General features: G+C 41.3%; 7 gene segments (V, D, J or C); 5 read left to right on the top strand and 2 right to left on the bottom strand.

Moving 5' to 3' along the window:
• Positions 1-200: 200 nt before the first annotated feature.
• LOC127360911 (Ig kappa chain V region 2717-like) lies at positions 201-1,169 on the top strand. The segment is given in 2 exon segments: positions 201-513; positions 621-1,169. Coding segments are annotated over 2 exon segments (414 nt in total).
• A 3,169-nt stretch (positions 1,170-4,338) lies between these two features.
• Positions 4,339-6,136, bottom strand: LOC127360915 (Ig kappa-b4 chain C region-like; the record flags this gene model as incomplete). The annotated part of the segment is given in 2 exon segments: positions 4,339-4,826; positions 6,067-6,136. Coding segments are annotated over 2 exon segments (396 nt in total), but the record flags the coding sequence as incomplete, so codon positions are not given.
• A 423-nt stretch (positions 6,137-6,559) lies between these two features.
• On the top strand, positions 6,560-7,446 carry LOC127360906 (Ig kappa chain V region 3547-like). The segment is given in 2 exon segments: positions 6,560-6,844; positions 6,952-7,446. Coding segments are annotated over 2 exon segments (423 nt in total).
• Positions 7,447-11,941: 4,495 nt separating this feature from the next.
• LOC127360918 (Ig kappa chain V region K-25-like) lies at positions 11,942-12,643 on the top strand. The segment is given in 2 exon segments: positions 11,942-12,212; positions 12,321-12,643. Coding segments are annotated over 2 exon segments (414 nt in total).
• A 1,936-nt stretch (positions 12,644-14,579) lies between these two features.
• On the top strand, positions 14,580-15,438 carry LOC127360904 (Ig kappa chain V region 120-like). The segment is given in 2 exon segments: positions 14,580-14,718; positions 14,826-15,438. Coding segments are annotated over 2 exon segments (423 nt in total).
• A 2,209-nt stretch (positions 15,439-17,647) lies between these two features.
• On the bottom strand, positions 17,648-19,557 carry LOC127360917 (Ig kappa-b4 chain C region-like). The segment is given in 3 exon segments: positions 17,648-18,147; positions 18,972-19,037; positions 19,524-19,557. Coding segments are annotated over 3 exon segments (429 nt in total).
• A 243-nt stretch (positions 19,558-19,800) lies between these two features.
• LOC127360903 (Ig kappa chain V region 3315-like) lies at positions 19,801-20,532 on the top strand. The segment is given in 2 exon segments: positions 19,801-20,102; positions 20,210-20,532. Coding segments are annotated over 2 exon segments (414 nt in total).
• Positions 20,533-20,625: the final 93 nt, after the last annotated feature.

The following is a 20,625-nucleotide window of genomic DNA, read 5'->3' as shown; positions in this document are numbered from 1 at the left end:
AACACCTCTCCAATAAATAATGACAAATGTAAATAATGATCATAAACATATGTTTATTGTAGATAATGATGAAAATAAAAGAAATAAAAGATAATATATTTGTTTAAATGTGTCCCACAGTGATGTTGATCTGTGTGGTAGTGAATTAGGGGGAATTCACTAAATATTCTGGAAGAAAATGTGTCCATCAAACTGAAACCAAAGCCTCATACAAATGAGCACTGACACATTCCTAATCAATACTCTGATAAAGTGATTGATCCATTGATAAACAGCATCATGAGAGGAATCCAAGTCCCTGTTGGAGTCAGTCAGAGCATTTCCATAGAGAGCCACTTTGCATCAGCAGCACCATGCTCCAGTGCTCTGGGAGAGTTTATAGTCCTGAGAGTTGAACACTGGATGACTGACAGCTGTCCTTCATGACAACAGAAGACACAGAAATCCTCCTCATCAAAAACATGACTTTGGTCTCGGTCCTCATCTGGACTCTCCTCTGCTGCTGCTTCACAGGTAAAGTCCAGAGAATCAAACTCCTCTCCTCTATGAACATCCGTCCCTCTGAAATGAAGCCCACAAAACCATGACGCTGCTTTATGTTTTTGTCTCTGTATCCTCAGAGTCCAGAGGCCAGGTCACAGTGACTCAGTCTGGAGCAGTGAGCTCTGCTCTGGGACGCTCCGTCACCATCACATGCAGGACCAGTCAGAACGTTTATAATAATGACTTTTTAGCCTGGTACCAACAGAAAGATGGAGAAGCTCCTAAACTGCTTATCTATAGAGCAACTTCTCGACAATCAGGGACTCCAGGTCGTTTTACAGGCAGTGGATCAAACTCTGACTTCACTCTGACCATCAGTGGAGTCCAGACTGAAGATGCAGCAGTTTACTACTGTCAGAGTGCTCATCTTATCAACAGTCAGTGGTTGTTCACACAGTGAAAAAGCGTCGTACAAAAACCTCCCTCAGTCAGACTGAACAGAAACTGAACTGACTGCTGCAGCTGGAAGCTACTGCAGAGACTGATACACTTCACTGAGGACACACACACACACACTCACACACACACACACACACACACACACACACACACACATTTCATGATTCAGATTTAAACAGAATATTTGCTCAATGTATGTGCAAAATCAATACATGTACAGTACACAGAAACAAACAATAGTAAATAATAATTATAAAAAAATACTAATTCATTTTCAAGTGTGGCACAAGATTGCCACACCATATCGCTCTGTGCCTTATTCCATTTACTGAAAAGAATTTGGTGGGATTTATCAGGCATTCAGGGTGTACTGACAGAGCAATCAGATGTAATATGTATGACACAATCCCATCAACTGTTCACGAAACTGTGGTGGGTAATGCATCACTGTGAGCTAAAATAATAAAGTCATATGAATCATTTACTGAGACACACTCTGTCTATATATGTTTAAGGATTTCAGACAGCAACACATACCAGCAGTTGATGACATTACTAATTTAACGAACTGATGCTTATTGATTATAAATGTTGTCAACTCATGTTAGTGAATCTGTACTCATTTTCATAGTCTCAGAAAAAAGAATTTCACAGACGTTGTGTATAACTTTATGCAGACGATATGCTGCTTTATACATCTAATCCTTAAAATCCTCTTTAAAGTGGTTCTTTATTCATGCAGAGGTTTGAGTTAGTTTCTAGGAACAGTTTGAGCCATCGTTGCATATGAACCCTCATAAAATTCAGACATGAATGATGACATAATTGAGTGATACTGAATTTATCTAAACATATTAACAAGGTTCAATAAAGCAGATAGAAGTGACAACATGGTGCTGCCTTGCTGCGGCAACATACAGCAGGAGCCGCGTGTGTGCGTATTTGTCTTGTATCTCGTCTGTCATGTTTGAACTAGCCGCGGGAATGTAAGAGTATCCCAATATTTTGGAATTAACATGGATCTTTTCAACACGGTGCTTATGAACATGCTTACTCTTGGGACTGTTGTGAACCATCGTCAAACCAACTCGTCTCACAGACTGCAGTACAGTTGGGACTTCCTCATCCAATGCAGTTCAGCCCCGTGGACCCTACGCGATGAAATTCCACCAGAGATTCGCAATCAACTCTCGCTATCACAAAGGAAAGTCCCAGGGTTATGGAAAGAATCAGTAGTGGTTCCAGTGGCAAAGGCGTACACTGGCGCTTGTATAATTCCTATTTTGCACTCGACACACATTGGAATTTTCCCTCCACCGACGCACGTCCTTAAATTAAGGAATGAATTTGCGCTCCAGGGGTGGTTCAGCGAAAAGAGGAGGCGTGTTCCGGCGCAAACGTTCCCTGGTGCTATTTTGCTGTTTCAGAAAACAATTCCGCCACAGACCAGGAAAAACCTAGTCTAAAGTCAGTGGCGCTTATTCAGATGCTATTTTAAGGGTGCAGACTTGAGGGGATGCGCCTGAGAGGCAGCAGCAACATCGCCACCCCGTCAGGACGGGCATTAATACTTTGCCGCATCCCGGACAGCTCCTGCTCCAGCATGTCAAACCTGGTTTGCTGCAGGAACGGGTGGTCCTCCCGGTGTGTAGTGGGTCTAGATCCTCTGCTCCTTGGTGTTGGCGCTGCTTCCTCCTCAGCTGGCCCTTGCGCACTGTTCGGCCCGTGCGCACTGCTCCCGAGGCCAGGGTCTTCTTCCTGCATAGCTGCGTTACATTGTTTAGATTTATTGTATGGCTGTGCTACATTTATTTCATGTCAATAATGACACTTCTCGGTATTTTACGGCCCTGACGAGAACGTCGGTCTCCACGGCTGTGAACCGCTCCTGTCGTGCGCCTGGCAAATCCGCCGTTATGATAGCAATCCGCCATAGAACAAGCGCGCCTGCTTTTAAAGGGAATGTGAGATGACGCTCTGATTGGTTTATTGCACGTTACGCCCAAACCACACCTATGACTAATGTAGCTACTTCAGACCAACCCATTTTAGATTTGCACCGGGCGCAAGAGTCATTTATCCCGCCGGCATAATAGCAACAGCGCCCGAGATCCGCCCACAAAGCTACTTGCGTTTTGCGTTTGATACTTGCGTTTCAGATCGGCAAGATAGGGCCCTTAGAGGGCAAGAAGACACAATGCACACCTGTGTTTTGTTGATTTCCCCTCAGCATTCAACTGTATGCAGCCCCATATCCTTGCTCACAGACTATTGCAATTTTCTGATATTGACTTTGGTACCATATGCTGGCTGGTTGATTTCCTAACTATGAGGTCACAGAGAACCCGGGTAAATAACACTTTATCTAAGGCCCTCACGTGCTCCACAGGGTCACCTCAGGGGTGTGTTCTGTCACCACTTTTATTTGTACTCTACACCAATGACTGTCAGAGTATGTTTGAACACTGCTTCAACTTTGATTAACGGCACAGCGTTGGATGTGGTAAGCCAATACAAATACTTGGGCACCATTTTAGATGATAAATTGAACTTTGACACCAATACAGACTATATATGTAAAAAGGCCAATCAGAGACTGTTTTTCTTAAGAAAGTTGAAGGGGTTTAATGTTGACAGATCACTTCTGAAAACATTTTATTCATCCTTTGTTGAGTCAATTTTAACTTTTGCTATGATCTGCTGGTTTGGCAATTTGAGTGTAATCAACAAAAACAGACTGTGTAAAATATATGTCAGAAAATAATTGGCACTGACCTCAACAGCATTGAGTATGTGTATGAGGCCAGAGCCACACAGAGGGCAATGGCCATTTTGGCTAACATCACTCACCCACTACACTCTGAGTTTTGCCTCCTTCCATCAGGAAGGAGGTATGACTCCTGAAAACGTGCCAGGTCTAACAGATACCTGAAATCATTTGTACCATCAGCTGTTGGGTTTCTCAACAAACTATAGGTCATCTTCCATCCCTGTCCATGTCACTGTACATTTTTTCACTTTTTATTTTTTATTTTCATTTATATGTATATATATATTGCACATGTGTATTTATGCTTTTATCTATTCATCATTTCATGTTTTTATGTGTTTTTGTGCGAATGTGTATGTGTTGGCTACCTGTTGTGAACCAAATTGCCCCTTGGGGACATTAAAGATATTTCAATTCAATTCAATTCAATTCAATTCAACAGAAGTAGAACATTTTGCCAAGTCATGAGAGTATTCAAGATAAACTTGTAAAAAAAGATTTATACAGTTGCTGTTATTGTGATGCAGTATAGATGAATCTTTCTAATGTTTCTAAACATATATGATATATGGGAAAGCTAATGACACGTAAGACATGATACATGTATAATGATCTCATGGAGACTGTTGATCTGATAACATTTTATTTATTTTTAAATTTTGACACAATCAACTGAAAAACAAGCGAGAGAGAGAGAGAGAGAGAGAGAGAGAGAGAGAGAGTCTTGCACAGTACAGACTGAGAGCAGTAGCAGAGTAAAACCAGTATCAGAGTCCCAGTGAGTCAGGTCAGAACTGGGAACACTGGTCTCTCCTCAGTGTCTCTGAGAGCGGAGTCTGGGAGCCCTGGGTGGCCTCACAGGTCACAGAGCCCACCTTCCTCCAGTGGTCTGCAGAGAGCCTCAGGGTGCTGCTCCAGCTGTAGTGGCCGTCCTTCAGCACCCCGGGGCTCCTGCTCTCCTCCCAGCTGCTGCTGCTGCTGCTGCCGTCCACCTTCCAGGACAGACTCCAGTCTGAGGGGAAGCCCTTGTTGGCCAGACACATGAGCGTGGCCTTCCCCTGCTGCAGCTCCTCACTGGAGGGGGGCAGCACCGTCAGGGTGGGACGGACATCACCTAGGAGACACGGATCAGCTTAGAGGACAGGGTCCACACAGCTGTCAATCAAGCAGCAGACACTTGGACACCTTTACTGTGTGAGAGTTGATTTTCTCCTTTAAGGAGTTTCTGTCAGATGTTTTTTCTGCTCCACCAGTCACTCACTCACACATTGTTTCACTTCCCTTTAAGAAGCCTCTCATGCATATCAAAAAATGAACTGACTACAATGAAATGTTCTTCATGTGGATTTCAATCATCATTACCAAACTGTAACTTTAAAACAATATATAACACTATAAAGGGATTTTGAAGATTTTCAAATACTTATCTTCAATCTATTAAATCTTGCATATCAGCACAGAGAGAATCATCATACAGAATGAGCTGAAATATATCAAACTACACTGGAAATAAAATATCAAAAACTGTATCATCAAAATCATCCAAAACCTGAACTATACATTACTTTAAAGTATTTAGTGGAAACATGAACAAACACAGAAAATGAACTGACTACAATCAAATAGTCTTCATGTGACTATGAAGAGCTTTTGAACATTTACTCATCTTTCTCTTCACTACGTTCAATTTTATCTTAATTCATTTAAAAACATTTATTTCTGACATGGAAAAGTAAAAGTGAATCTTAAAAATGAAACATTTGTACGAAAAGGTTTGCAGTTTTATCTTTTCTACACTTCAAGCTGTTTGAATTTCAGTTTGAAAGGAATGTGTAAAGAACTAAGAGTTAGCCTCCATGATGAAGGAGGACAAGTACAAATATGGATACTTCAAGTGTTCAAATTAAAACAAGATATATGTCTTCTTCAAACAACCAAAAACTGAATTTAAAACATTACTTTACAATATTGTATTCAGTATTTGTGCAGAAACTTACTTCCAACATCCAGTCTGGTTCCTCCACCAAAAGTCAACCACAGTGATACAAACTCATTGAGCCGCCGTACAAAAACCTCTCACTGTAGAGAGACACGGCTCTCTGACTTTGACACACTGAACTAAACCTACAAGCCCTCAAGATGAAACTTTACCATTCATATACATATCAAGTCATATTCTGTCTTGATATTTTAAATTCACTTCAATAAGGTTTTGAATTTATATTCCTGATGCAAAGTTTGTCTCTGAGTGAAAAGTATTCGTGCAGAAGATATACATTAATATGAAAAATCGAGAATTCTTCCTGAAATCCAGTATGTCTTGAAATTATAAAAGTTTTAATAATTTGACTTACTTCCAACATCCAGTCTGGTTCCTCCACCGAACGTGCACCACAGTGATACAAACTCATTGAGCTGCCGTACAAAAACCTCTCACTGTAGAGAGACACGGCTCTCTGACTTTGACAAAAACAAACTCAGCAAACACATTCCCAGTTTACCCAGTTCCTGTAATAATTGGTTAACGTTTCTAAAACATAAACAAGGAATATATATATGTATTTTGTGAAATATGCCTTCTTACTTTTTCTTTCATTAAAACATTGAAATAAGATATTTCTAAAGAAAAACTCTCTAGTCAATCCTGACAAATGTATGAAAACAAATTTAGATCATGATTAATATAAAATAAATACATATGAATTGAACTGAATCATTTTGTTTAAATGTGTCCATCAGTGATGTTGATCTGTTTGGTAGTGAATTAGGGAGAATTCATTAAATATTCTGGAAGAAAATGTGTCCATCAAACTGAAAGCAAAGCCTCATACAAATGAGCACTGACACATTCCTAATCAATACTCTGATAAAGTGATTGATCCATTGATAAACAGCATCATGAGAGGAATCCAAGTCCCTGTTGGAGTCAGTCAGAGCATTTCCATAGAGAGCCACTTTGCATCAGCAGCACCATGCTCCAGTGCTCTGGGAGAGTTTATAGTCCTGAGAGTTGAACACTGGATGACTGACAGCTGTCCTTCATGACAACAGAAGACACAGAAATCCTCCTCATCAAAAACATGACTTTGATCTCCGTCCTCATCTGGACTCTCCTCTGCTGCTGCTTCACAGGTAAAGTCCAGAGAATCAAACTCCTCTCCTCTATGAACATCCATCCCTCTGAAATGAAGCCCACAAAACCATGATGCTGCTTTATGTTTTTGTCTCTGTATCCTCAGAGTCCAGAGGCCAGGTCACAGTGACTCAGTCTGGAGCAGTGAGCTCTGCTCTGGGAGGCTCCGTCACCATCACATGTAGGATCAGTCAGGATGTATATTACAGTAGCCCATACCACCTTTTAGCCTGGTACCAACAGAGAGATGGAGAAACTCCTAAACTGCTCATTTATTTAACTAGCACTCGAGCATCAGGGATTCCAGGTCGTTTTACAGGCAGTGGATCAAACTCTGACTTCACTCTGACCATCAGTGGAGTCCAGACTGAAGATGCAGCAGTTTACTACTGTCAGAGTGCTCATTACATCAGCAGTCAGTGGTTGTTCACACAGTGAAAAAGCGTCGTACAAAAACCTCCCTCAGTCAGACTGAACAGAAACTGAACTGACTGCTGCAGCTGGAAGCTACTGCAGAGACTGATACACTTCACTGAGGACACACACACACACACACACACACACACACACACACACACACACACACACACACACACACGCTGTCTTGGTCATGACCTTTGACCTCTGCTTTATTCTGGATCACAGCTATTTCAACTACATCCAATTAACAAAGAGTATAAAGACTAATATCAGAAACGTTCATAATCAAAGATTAAGATTAATTCCTCAAATTTATTAAAGTATTAAAATAAATTGATAAATAAAGATTAACTGGAGACATAACAAGACAAAAGTGACCTACGTGATATAAATATATCAACATAAAAAAAGACATTTTCTTTTATATGCAACTAAAATACCACACAAAGACACTGAGACTGAAAGTTATTGGTTGACGTTGGAAATACCCAGACAATCTCTGTACAACATCCATCCACTAACTGTTGAGGAGCTTTCAATCATATCACATGATCTTATTCAGCTGGTGGAGTCTCGCAGTTCAATTCAATTCAATTCAATTCAATTTTATTTGTATAGCGCCAATTCATAACAGAAGTTATCTCAGGACACTTTTCAAATAGAGCAGGTCTAGACCGAACTCTTTAACATTAATTACAGAGACCCAACAGTACCACCATGAGCAAGCACTTGGGGACAAGGGCAAGGAAAAACTGCCTGTTAAAAGGCAGAAACCTAGGACAGATCCTCCGGCTCTAGGTGGGTGGTCGTCTGTCTCGACCAGTTGGGGTGAGAGAGAGAGAGAGAGAGAGAGAGAGAGAGAGAGAGAGAGGCAGAGAGAGAGCGAGAGACAGACAGACAGACAGACAGGTGCACAGCAACAACAGTATTGGCAATGGCAGTCAAGCAGGACCATGGCAGGAGGCTCCACCAGGATCCATGAGAACCTGCGAGATGAGAAAGCACATGAACTCCGGGGAAGAAGTGAAGTTAGTAACATGCATTAATGGGACATGAATGAGTGCATAAAGAAAGAGGAAGGGGAGGAGCTCAGTGCACCATGGGAAATCCCCCGATAGTCTAGGCCTATAGAAGCATAACTAAGGGATGGTTCAGGACTCACCTGATCCAGCCCTAACTATAAGCTTTATCAAAGAGGAATGTCTTAAGCCTACTCTTGAATGTGGTGAGGGTGTCTGCCTCCCCGAACCACAAATGGAAGCTGGTTCCACAGGAGAGGAGCTTGGTAACTGAAGGCTCTGGCTCCTGTTCTACTTTTAGAGACTATAGGAACCACAAGTAGCCCAGCATTCAGAGAACGTAGTGTTCTAGAGGGGTAATAGGGTACTATGAGCTCTTTAAGATATGAAGGGGCCTGACCATGAAGAGCTTTATAGGTGAGGAGGAGGATTTTAAATTTAATTCTACATTTTACAGGGAGCCAATGTTGAGAAGCTAGTACAGGAGAGATGTGATCTCTTTTTCTAGTTCCTGTCAGTACTCGTGCTGCAGCGTTCTGAATTATTGGAGCGTTTAAATGGACTTATTGGCGCAACCTGATAATAAAGAGTTGCAGTAATCCAGCCTTGAAGTAACAAATGCATGGATTAGTTTCTCTGCATCTGTCTGTGATAGGATGTGTCTAATTTTTCTAATATTACGTAAATGAAAGAAGGCGGTCCTAGAGGTCTGCTTTATGTGGGAGTTAAATGACAAATCCTGATCAAAGATAACTCCAAGATTCCTGACAGTGGTGCTAGAGGCCAAGTTAATGCCATCTAGAGTAACTATATCTTTAGACAGTGAGTCTCTAAGGTTTTTGGGGCCAAGAACAAGAATTTCGTTTTTTTCTGAGTTTAACATCAGAAAATTGCAGGTCATCCAGGATTTTATGTCCGTAAGACATGTTTGTAATTTAGATAATTGATTAATTTCATTGGGTTTGATTGATAGATATAACTGCGTATCATCTGCATAACAGTGAAAGTTAATGGAGTGATTACTAATAATGTTGCCTAAAGGGAGCATATATAAAGTAAATAGTATTGGTCCAAGTACAGAACCTTGTGGAACTCCATGACTAACTGTAGTATTTATTGAAGATTCATCGTTAACATGTACAAACTGCGAGTGATCTGATAAATATGACTTAAACCAGCTTAGTGCGGTTCCTTTAATGCCAATTTGATGCTCAAGTCTCCCCAAAAGAATATTATGGTCAATGGTGTCAAATGCAGCACTAAGATCTAATAGTACAAGTACAGAGACAAGTCCATTGTCAGAAGCAGTCAGAAGGTCATTATTAACTTTAACCAGAGCTGTCTCTGTGCTATGATGAACTCTAAATCCTGACTGAAAATCCTCAAATAAACTATTGTTATGTAGAAATTCACACAACTCTTTGGCGACTACTTTCTCCAGAATCTTAGAGAGGAAGGGGAGGTTAGAGATTGGTCTATAGTTGGCTAAAACCCCTGGGTCAAGAGTGGGCTTTTTAAGAAGGGGTTTAATTACAGCTACTTTAAAGGACTGTGGTACATATCCTGATGATAAAGAAAGATTAATCATATCCAGTAAAGAAGTGCCAATTAAGGGAACAACTTCTTTAAGCAGCCTAGTTGGGATCGGGTCTAATAGACAGGTTGATGGCTTCGATGAAGAAATGATTGAAGTTAACTGATGAAGATCAATAGCAGAGAAACAGTCTAAATATATATCTAAGTTTACATTAGCAAAAGTCCCTGAACTTGGAGAGCCACTGATAACTGTTGATGGCAGTTGGTGATTCATTTTCTCTCTAATAGTAATAATTTTATTATAGAAGAAGCTCAGGAAGTCGTTGCTACTTAAGTTTATGGGGATATGTGGCTCAATAGAGTTGTGACTCTCTGTCAACCTGGCTACAGTGCTGAAGAGGAACCTAGGGTTACTCTTATTTTCTTCTATTAGTGCTGAGTAATAGGCTCCTCTGGCATTACGGAGGGCCTTTCTATAAGTTTTAAGATTATCTTGCCAAATTGAGCAATATTCTGATAATTTGGAAGAGCACCATTTCCTTTCAGATTTCCTAGCTATTTGTTTTAACTGGCGGGTTTGGTGGTTGTACCACGGTGCTAGTCTCCTATGTTTTAATAATTTCCTTTTTATAGAAATTATTAAATCTTTATTAATTTGAAATCTTGAAACAATCGAGAGAGAGACAGAGACAGAGACAGAGAAAGACTGAGAGAGCAACGGTATTGCAGAGTGCAGACTGAGAGCAGTAGCAGAGTAAAACCAGTATCAGAGTCCCAGTGAGTCAGGTCAGAACTGGAAACACTGGTCTCTCCTCAGTGTCTCTGAGAGCGGAGTCTGGGAGCCCTGGGTGGCCTCACAGGTCACAGAGCCCACCTTCCTCCAGTGGTCTGCAGAGAGCCTCAGTGTGCTGCTCCAGCTGTAGTGGCCGTCCTTCAGCACCCCGGGGCTCCTGCTCTCCTCCCAGCTGATGCTGCTGCTGCTGCCGTCCACCTTCCAGGACAGACTCCAGTCTGAGGGGAAGCCCTTGTTGGCCAGACACATGAGCGTGGCCTTCCCCTGCTGCAGCTCCTCACTGGAGGGGGCAGCACCGTCAGGGTGGGACGGACATCACCTAGGAGACACCAATCAGCTTAGAGGACAGGGACCACACAGCTGTCAATCAAGCAGCAGACACTTGGACACCTTTACTGTGTGAGAGTTGATTTTCTCCTTTAAGGAGTTTCTGTCAGATGGTTTTCTGCTCCACCAGTCACTCACTCACACATTGTTTCACTTCCCTTTAAGAAGCCTCCCATGCATATCAAAAAATGAACTGACTACAATGAAATGTTCTTCATGTGGATTTCAATCATCATTACCAAACTGTAACTTTAAAACAATATATAACACTATGAAGGGATTTTGAAGATTTTCAAATACTTATCTTCAATCTATTAAATTTTACTTGAAAAGTCTAATCTTAAGTTTTGAAAACAGTTATAACTGCTGTGTAAAACATTAAATTAATCTTTAAAATTATGTATTTCTAAAACAGACTTGCATTTATATCTTTTCTACACTTAAAGCTGTTTAAATTTCAGTTTGACAGTAATGTGTAAAGAACAAAGAGTTAGCCTCCACGATATAGGAGAAAAAGTACAAACATGAATACTTCAAGTGTTAGAATTAAAACAAGAAATATCTGTCTGCTTCAGACATCCAAAAACTCATTTTAAACATTACTTTACAATATTGTATTTAGTATTTGTGCAGAAACTTCCAGTCTGGTTCCTCCACCAAAAGTCAACCACAGTGATACAAACTCATTGAGTCGATCTTTTTTTGTGAAATAAGGTGTATTAATTCATGTTACATTAAAACAATGAAATGAGAATTTTGTAATGAAAAACTCTCCAATAAATCGTAACAAAAAATAAATAATGATCGTAAACATTTGTTTACTGTAGATTATAATTAATATAAATGAAAGATAACATTTTGTTTAAATGTGTCCCACAGTGATGTTGATCTGTGTGGTAGTGAATTAGGGGGAATTCACTAAATATTCTGGAAGAAAATGTGTCCATCAAACTGAAAGCAAAGCCTCATACAAATGAGCACTGACACATTCCTAATCAATACTCTGATAAAGTGATTGATCCATTGATAAACAGCATCATGAGAGGAATCCAAGTCCCTGTTGGAGTCAGTCAGAGCATTTCCATAGAGAGCCACTTTGCATCAGCAGCACCATGCTCCAGTGCTCTGGGAGAGTTTATAGTCCTGAGAGTTGAACACTGGATGACTGACAGCTGTCCTTCATGACAACAGAAGACACAGAAATCCTCCTCATCAAAAACATGACTTTGATCTCCGTCCTCATCTGGACTCTCCTCTGCTGCTGCTTCACAGGTAAAGTCCAGAGAATCAAACTCCTCTCCTCTATGAACATCCGTCCCTCTGAAATGAAGCCCACAAAACCATGACGCTGCTTTATGTTTTTGTCTCTGTATCCCTCAGAGTCCAGAGGCCAGGTCACAGTGACTCAGTCTGGAGCAGTGAGCTCTGCTCTGGGAGGCTCCGTCTCCATCACATGTAGGACCAGTCAGAATGTTTATAGCTCCGATCGTTTATCCTGGTACCAACAGAGAGATGGAGAAACTCCTAAACTGCTCATTTACTATACTAGCACTCGAGCATCAGGGATTCCAGGTCGTTTTACAGGCAGTGGATCAAACTCTGACTTCACTCTGACCATCAGTGGAGTCCAGACTGAAGATGCAGCAGTTTACTACTGTCAGAGTTATCACTATATCAACAGTCAGAGAGTGTTCACACAGTGAAAAGCGTCGTACAAAAACCTCCCTCAGTCAGACTGAACAGAAACTGAACTGACTGCTGCAGCTGGAAGCTACTGCAGAGACTGATACACTTCACTGAGGACACACACACACACACACACACACACACACACACCTACACACACCATCAGTCAACATGTATTAAAACACATTCAGTGACAAATGTATCTGGTTTGTAAAATTATCAAGCGAAGCCAATGAGAGAGTTAATGAGAGCTGTCTCGGTCATGACCTTTGACCTCTGCTTTATTCTGGATCACAGCTATTTCAACTACATCCAATTAACAAAGAGTATAAAGACTAATATCAGAAATGTTCAAGTATTAAAATAGATAAATAAAATAAAGATTAACTGGAGACATAACAAGACAAAAGTGACCTACGTGATATAAATATATCAACATAAAAAAACACATTTTCTTTCATATGCAACTAAAATACCACACAAAGACATTGAGACTGAAAGTTATTGGTTGACGTTGAAAATACCCAGACAATCTCTGTACAACATCCATCCACTAACTGTTGTGGAGCTTTCAATCATATCACATGATCTTCTTCAGCTGATGGAGTCTCCCAGTTGTCATTGAATTGTAGTTGTTCAAATTCCCATTCCTCTGAGCATTTTCAGGACTTCTTGTCCATGTTGGCATCAAAGTTAAAATATTCCATGACAACTGGGTGAACTCCATCTGCTGAGGAAGACCATGGGATTTGATCAAAAGCTCCAGAACAGCGACTGAATGGAGCTTGAGCAGAAATGTATTTGATAGTTAAACATGTTAAATGTTGTGACCTTTTTATATTTTTTCAGAGACATAAAACCTACCATAATTTCTCTTTTTATTATAATTTTTGGGGCTTTATGCCTTTTTCATTGATTAGACAGCTCAAAATAGACAGAACAGGGGAAGAGAGAGAGACCACAGGTCAGACTCGAGTTGATGTTGTTTTGAACTATCTGAAGACTCAAAAATACAGCAAGGAGAGAGAGAGAGAGAGAGAGAGAGAGAGAGAGAGAGAGAGAGAGAGGGGGGAAAGAGAGAGAGAGAGAGCAGTTTGGTAGTCAGCCCATGCATGTTCAGCCTGTATATTTTAGATTTCTTTTCATTCCAGTTTTGCAGGTTTGACCAAGTCTTCAGCAGATGAGGTTGAATATCCTCAATCACATGTTTGAGAGAGATTTAGCTGTCTAGATTTAACTAGAAAGAGTTCCCAACATATGTCTGTTGTTTTTTCTATACATCAATATGAACATCCACATAAGTTGTTGTGCACATACACGTGGCCAGTTCAGCCCCACCCAAATTAAAATACATTCCCCCACACGTCTGAGTGTCTCCTTGAGCTCAGGAAGTTTTTTAAAAACTGACTGTGATGGAAAAGTATTTTTTTAATGTGTATGAACAATGTTGTTTCACGTCTTTCTCACAAACACACAAAAAAGTGTCCAATATGGGGAAACCTGATGAAACAGGTCGTGTGCACATTTTTTATCATGCTATGTTATTTTTATTTGTATTTATTTTTCCTCGATTGTATTTACTATCAACAATGATGAGAAAATCTTACTCTGACATTGGTTATAATCCTGCACATGTGAAAATATGTAATTAGACATCTGTTGTTAGTGTACAGGGATCCATGAAAGAAACATTTGATCCAAAGAAAGAAAATCAGTTTATTGACTTACAGCATTAACAGCATCGGAATTATTGGAACAATAAAAATGTCATGATCTAAAGTTTAATTCAGTTAAAATGTTGGAATGATAGAAAGTGCAGACTTAAAGCTGTAGCAAGGTAAAACAGAAGCAGAGTCCCAGTGAGTCCGGTCAGTACTGAGAACATGGTCTCTCATACATTTCCATAGAGAGCCACTTTGCATCAGCAGCACCATGCTCCAGTGCTCTGGGAGAGTTTATAGTCCTGAGAGTTGAACACTGGATGACTGACAGCTGTCCTTCATGACAACAGAAGACACAGAAATCCTCCTCATCAAAAACATGACTTTGATCTCCGTCCTCATCTGGACTCTCCTCTGCTGCTGCTTCACAGGTAAAGTCCAGAGAATCAAACTCCTCTCCTCTATGAACATCCGTCCCTCTGAAATGAAGCCCACAAAACCATGACGCTGCTTTATGTTTTTGTCTCTGTATCCTCAGAGTCCAGAGGCCAGGTCACAGTGACTCAGTCTGGAGCAGTGAGCTCTGCTCTGGGACGCTCCGTCACCATCACATGTAGGACCAGTCAGAATGTCTATACTTGGAGCAGCTACCATGCTTTGGCCTGGTACCAACAGAGAGATGGAGAAACTCCTAAACTGCTCATTTATGCTGCTAGCACTCGAGCATCAGGGATTCCAGGTCGTTTTACAGGCAGTGGATCAAACTCTGACTTCACTCTGACCATCAGTGGAGTCCAGACTGAAGATGCAGCAGTTTACTACTGTATGGGTGGTCATTACATCAACAGTCAGTATGTGTTCACACAGTGAAAAAGCGTCGTACAAAAACCTCCCTCAGTCAGACTGAACAGAAACTGAACTGACTGCTGCAGCTGGAAGCTACTGCAGAGACTGATACACTTCACTGAGGACACACACACACACACACACACACACACACACACACCATGTACTATAATAAAAACAGTGACAAATAATAATGTCCATCACAACATATCAGCATCCATTAATACTGCATTATAATCCCATGTTGTTATCTGATTTCCAAATGAATAAAAGGGACCCAACTTGGGAGAGTGAATGGTAGACGTTCAGGCAGACAATTTACGCTTGAAATGTTTATTACAGCAGTACAGCATATTTAGATTTTAGCATCAAGGCTCCGACCTAATCATTCCCCACATATATGTTTACATAGAGTTATTGGGGAGTGATGGGTAGATACCTTAAACCCCCCAAAACTGCACAGAATAGAGCATGACGTTACTAGTAGGAGGATCTTCTATGTGTGGGCCTTGGCACCAGCCGCTGTGTGGCTATTCCCTATGAGAACCTCAAGCCATGAGGGAATATACTACTTAGCAAAACCTCTAGCAGGAACATTTCCCATATAGCAAATATATAAATACTCTAAACCCAGCAACCACCTGATATGCAAAGAAATAATTAGGCAGCAGATACAAATATTTATACTCGATCTTTTGAGGAACATGGTCGGCGGGTCTATACGATGCTAATGAGAAACGGTATGCCTCTATGGCGCTTTACCTTTACTTTTGGGAGATGCAATGTTTGAATTAGCAGTGTTTTAACCTGAGTCCTGGACACCAGCGGAACTGAGAGGTAAGTAAAGAGCTCTTCATGGCCAAGGCCTGAAGGAACTGAGATGTAGTGAGCATTTATGCGGGTGATGCGGCAGCTAAGGCGCGGAGCAGGGGTCTCTGAGTCATTTTTAGAGCGAACCTCAGCGGACTGAGCCTGGGTTTCAGGGATGAAGCCAATATCTTCCCCTGAGGACAGAGAACCACTCTCTGAGTCAGAGACGATGAGCGACATAGTGCCCAATAAAGCCGAAAGGTAGGATGTCCAGCTCTACATCTCCACCAAATCCATCACCTCTGCCACTCACTCCACTCTCTCCAACTGCCTCACTGACATTAAATCCTGGATGCACACCAACTTCCTTAAACTTAACTGGGACAAAACAGACATGATCATCATCGGTCCCAAATCCATCACTAAAACCATTCACAGTTTCTCCCTCACTGTCGACACCTCCACTCTGTCTCCATCCCCTCACAGTCGCAACCTCGGAGTCATCTTTGACAATAACCTCTCCTTTGAACACCACATAAAACAAATCACCAGAACGGCCTTCTTTCACCTCAAAAACATCGCCCGACTCCGCCCATCATTCTCTTTCTCCGCTGCAGAAACCCTCATCCACGCCTTCATCACCTCCAGAATCGACTACTGCAACAGCATCCTGTACGGCACACCATCCAAAACCTTAAATAAACTCCAGTACATCCAGAACTCTGCTGCTCGTCTGCTCACCCACACCCGCACCTGTGACCACATCACCCCTGTGCTCCAGAACCTGCACTGGCTCCCGGTCCCACAACGAATTCAATTCAAAATCCTCCTCCTCACACACAAAGCCATCCATAACCAGGCCCCTTCCTACCTTACTGACCTGCTCCACCGCCACAATCCATCCCGTAGCCTCCACTCATCTGACGCAAACCTCCTGTCTCCACCACCCAGGACCAAGCACCGAACCTGGGGCGACAGAGCCTTCTCCGTTGCTGCCCCCTCCCTCTGGAACTCTCTCCCCAAACAAATCCGTGACTGCACCGACCCTACAGCGTTCAAATCATTGACAAAAACTCACCTTTTTAAAATTGATTTTAATGTTTAGTTTAGTCCGATGTGTTTTCAGTGTTTTTACTATTTGATGCTGTTTTCGCTGCTTTTATGATTTTATGTAAAGTGTCTTTGAGTATTCAGAAAAGCGCTTACAAATAAAATGCATTATAATTATTAAAGGGCCGCAGGTCAGATTTGAACCCTGGGCCACTGCAGCAAGGACTTGGCCTCAGTACATGGGTAGCAAGCTCTACTGACTGAGCTAACCGGGTACCCTATTTATATTACATTTTAACAACAAACTGCTGATATTGATAATATGATGACATAATATGTTGATAATGTCCTACTTTATAATTAAAATGACATCAAACTTTGTTACAAATAAATATATTCATGGTTACTGTAATGAAGAAGTTCATGTCCTCACATATGCTTTAAGGAATCTGGAGAAAATGATTCATTTACTTTAATGATGTTGGGTCACAACAAGCACTGATGAATGATTATCTGATTACTTTATTTTTTTCTAAATATCAAGGAGAGATATTAAAAATCTATTATATGGTGTATTTTTTCTGAAGACATTACTTGATATTTTTTAATACAGTGGAGTTCAATGTTTACAGTAACATACATGACAACAACTGATTTGATGAACTGGTCTTTATTGTGTTGAAATAATCAAAATAACGAATTTAATCAATGGCACACATATTTAGAGAGTGGGTGAGGAAAAGAAAGAGAGAGAAAGATAATGAGAGAGCGCAGACGGAGAGCAGTAGTAGATTAAAACCAGTATCAGAGTCCCAGTGAGTCAGGTCAGAACTGGGAACACTGGTCTCTCCTCAGTGTCTCTGAGAGCGGAGTCTGGGAGCCCTGGGTGGCCTCACAGGTCACAGAGCCCACCTTCCTCCAGTGGTCTGCAGAGAGCCTCAGGGTGCTGCTCCAGCTGTAGTGGCCGTCCTTCAGCACCCCGGGGCTCCTGCTCTCCTCCCAGCTGCTGCTGCTGCTGCTGCTGCCGTCCACCTTCCAGGACAGACTCCAGTCTGAGGGGAAGCCCTTGTTGGCCAGACACATGAGCGTGGCCTTCCCCTGCTGCAGCTCCTCACTGGAGGGGGGCAGCACCGTCAGGGTGGGACGGACATCACCTAGGAGACACCAATCAGCTTAGAGGACAGGGACAACACAGCTGTCAATCAAGCAGCAGACACTTGGACACCTTTACTGTGTGAGAGTTGATTTTCTCCTTTAAGGAGTTTCTGTCAGATGGTTTTTCTGCTCCACCAGTCACTCACTCACACATTGTTTCACTTCCCTTTAAGAAGCCTCTCATGCATATCAGCACAGAGAGAATCATCATACAGAATGAGCTGAAATATATCAAACTACACTGGAAATAAAATATCAAAAACTGTATCATCAAAATCATCCAAAACCTGAACTATACATTACTTTAAAGTATTTAGTGGAAACATGAACAAACACAGAAAATGAACTGACTACAATCAAATGTTCTTCATGTGGATTTCAATCATTATTACCAAACTCTTCAACAGATTTTAAATTTGAAGCAATCTATGACGAAATGAAGAGATTTTGAAGATTTTCAAATTATAAGCTTTATCTTCACTCTGTATAATTTTATTTTAATAACTCAATCTCAACTTATTCAAAAACAGCTATTACAAATGTGGAAAAATAAAAAGGCAAATCTTTAAAGACATTTATAAAACAGTTTGCAGTTTTATCGTTTCTACACTTTGGGCTGTTTGAATTTCAGTTTAACAGGAATGTTTAAAGAAATGTTTAGAAAAGCTGCTCTGAGTTAGCCTCCATGATAAATGAGGAGAAATACATGAATAAATCCATATTGAAATTAAAACAAGATATATTTATCAGCCTCAAGCAACCAAAAACTGAATATAAAACATTACTTTACAATATTGTATTTAGTACTTGTGTAGAAACTTACTTCCAACATCCAGTCTGGTTCCTCCACCAAAGGTCCACCACAGTGATACAAACTCATTGAGCCGCCGTACAAAAACCTCTCACTGTAGAGAGACACGGCTCTCTGACTTTGACACAAACAAACTCAACAAAATTATTCTGTTTGTAAAACCTTGTCATGTGACAAGATAACAATCACCAGAAACTTCCAAGATGTATTTATATATTTGTTAACATAAGATAAGAAAAGATAAGATATACCTTTATTGATCCCCTGTAGAAGAAATTCAAATTAGACACAGCAGCATAGGCCAATGTAGTGCAACGAGTACAGAAGTTTAATTAGAATCGCAAAATAGGAATTTTACAAAAAATAGCAGAAAATATAGACTATAAATGAAAAGCATATACACTATATGCAATATGCAAGTAAAATGGTGGGGTGGACATATGGAAAGGGATCGGGGAGGGAAGAAGTGGAGGGGGTTAAGGGGGAAAGGGCTGTCATCTGGGTAAAGAAGGGAGAGATGGGCTGTGGAGGAGGGTGGGGTAGCCAAGGTGTGAATGAGGGTACCTGAGGAGGTGGAGGGGGTTTGTGAATCAAACATGTTGAAATACAGGTTTAACTCGTTGGCACATCCCTTTGTCCCCTCTACTGAACCTACTGACCTTTTCATGCCAGTAATGCTCCTCACCCCCCTGTAACAGTCCATCAAGGCCTCCTCTGCCTCCACCGACCACTGCTGCACAGTGCTGGTGGTGATGGACTGTCTCCTATATAAAATACATGTTTCTAAAAAAATTTGAAATGTAAAGAAAATATATGCATTAGAATAGAACCAAAATTATATGAACTAGTTGTTGTGTGTTTCTGAATCAGCAATCCATTAAAGTGATTGATCCATTGATAAACAGCATCATGAGAGGAATCCAAGTCCCTGTTGGAGTCAGTCAGAGCATTTCCATAGAGAGCCACTTTGCATCAGCAGCACCATGCTCCAGTGCTCTGGGAGAGTTTATAGTCCTGAGAGTTGAACACTGGATGACTGACAGCTGTCCTTCATGACAACAGAAGACACAGAAATCCTCCTCATCAAAAACATGACTTTGATCTCCGTCCTCATCTGGACTCTCCTCTGCTGCTGCTTCACAGGTAAAGTCCAGAGAATCAAACTCCTCTCCTCTATGAACATCCGTCCCTCTGAAATGAAGCCCACAAAACCATGACGCTGCTTTATGTTTTTGTCTCTGTATCCTCAGAGTCCAGAGGCCAGGTCACAGTGACTCAGTCTGGAGCAGTGAGCTCTGCTCTGGGACGCTCCGTCACCATCACATGTAGGACCAGTCAGAACATCTATAGTTCTTCCTCTTTATCCTGGTACCAACAGAGAGATGGAGAAACTCCTAAACTGCTCATTTACTATGCTAGCACTCAAGCATCAGGGATTCCAGGTCGTTTTACAGGCAGTGGATCAAACTCTGACTTCACTCTGACCATCAGTGGAGTCCAGACTGAAGATGCAGCAGTTTACTACTGCATAGGTGGTCATTACATCAACAGTCAGTGGTTGTTCACACAGTGAAAAAACGTCGTACAAAAACCTCCCTCGGTGAGACTGAACAGAAACTGAACTGACTGCTGCAGCTGGAAGCTACTGCAGAGACTGATACACTTC

This window comes from Dicentrarchus labrax, unplaced genomic scaffold, assembly GCF_905237075.1.
Source record: "Dicentrarchus labrax unplaced genomic scaffold, dlabrax2021, whole genome shotgun sequence".
Lineage (NCBI taxonomy): Eukaryota > Metazoa > Chordata > Actinopteri > Moronidae > Dicentrarchus > Dicentrarchus labrax.
Note: the sequence above shows the minus strand (reverse complement) of the source record. Positions and strands in the feature narration are given on the sequence as shown.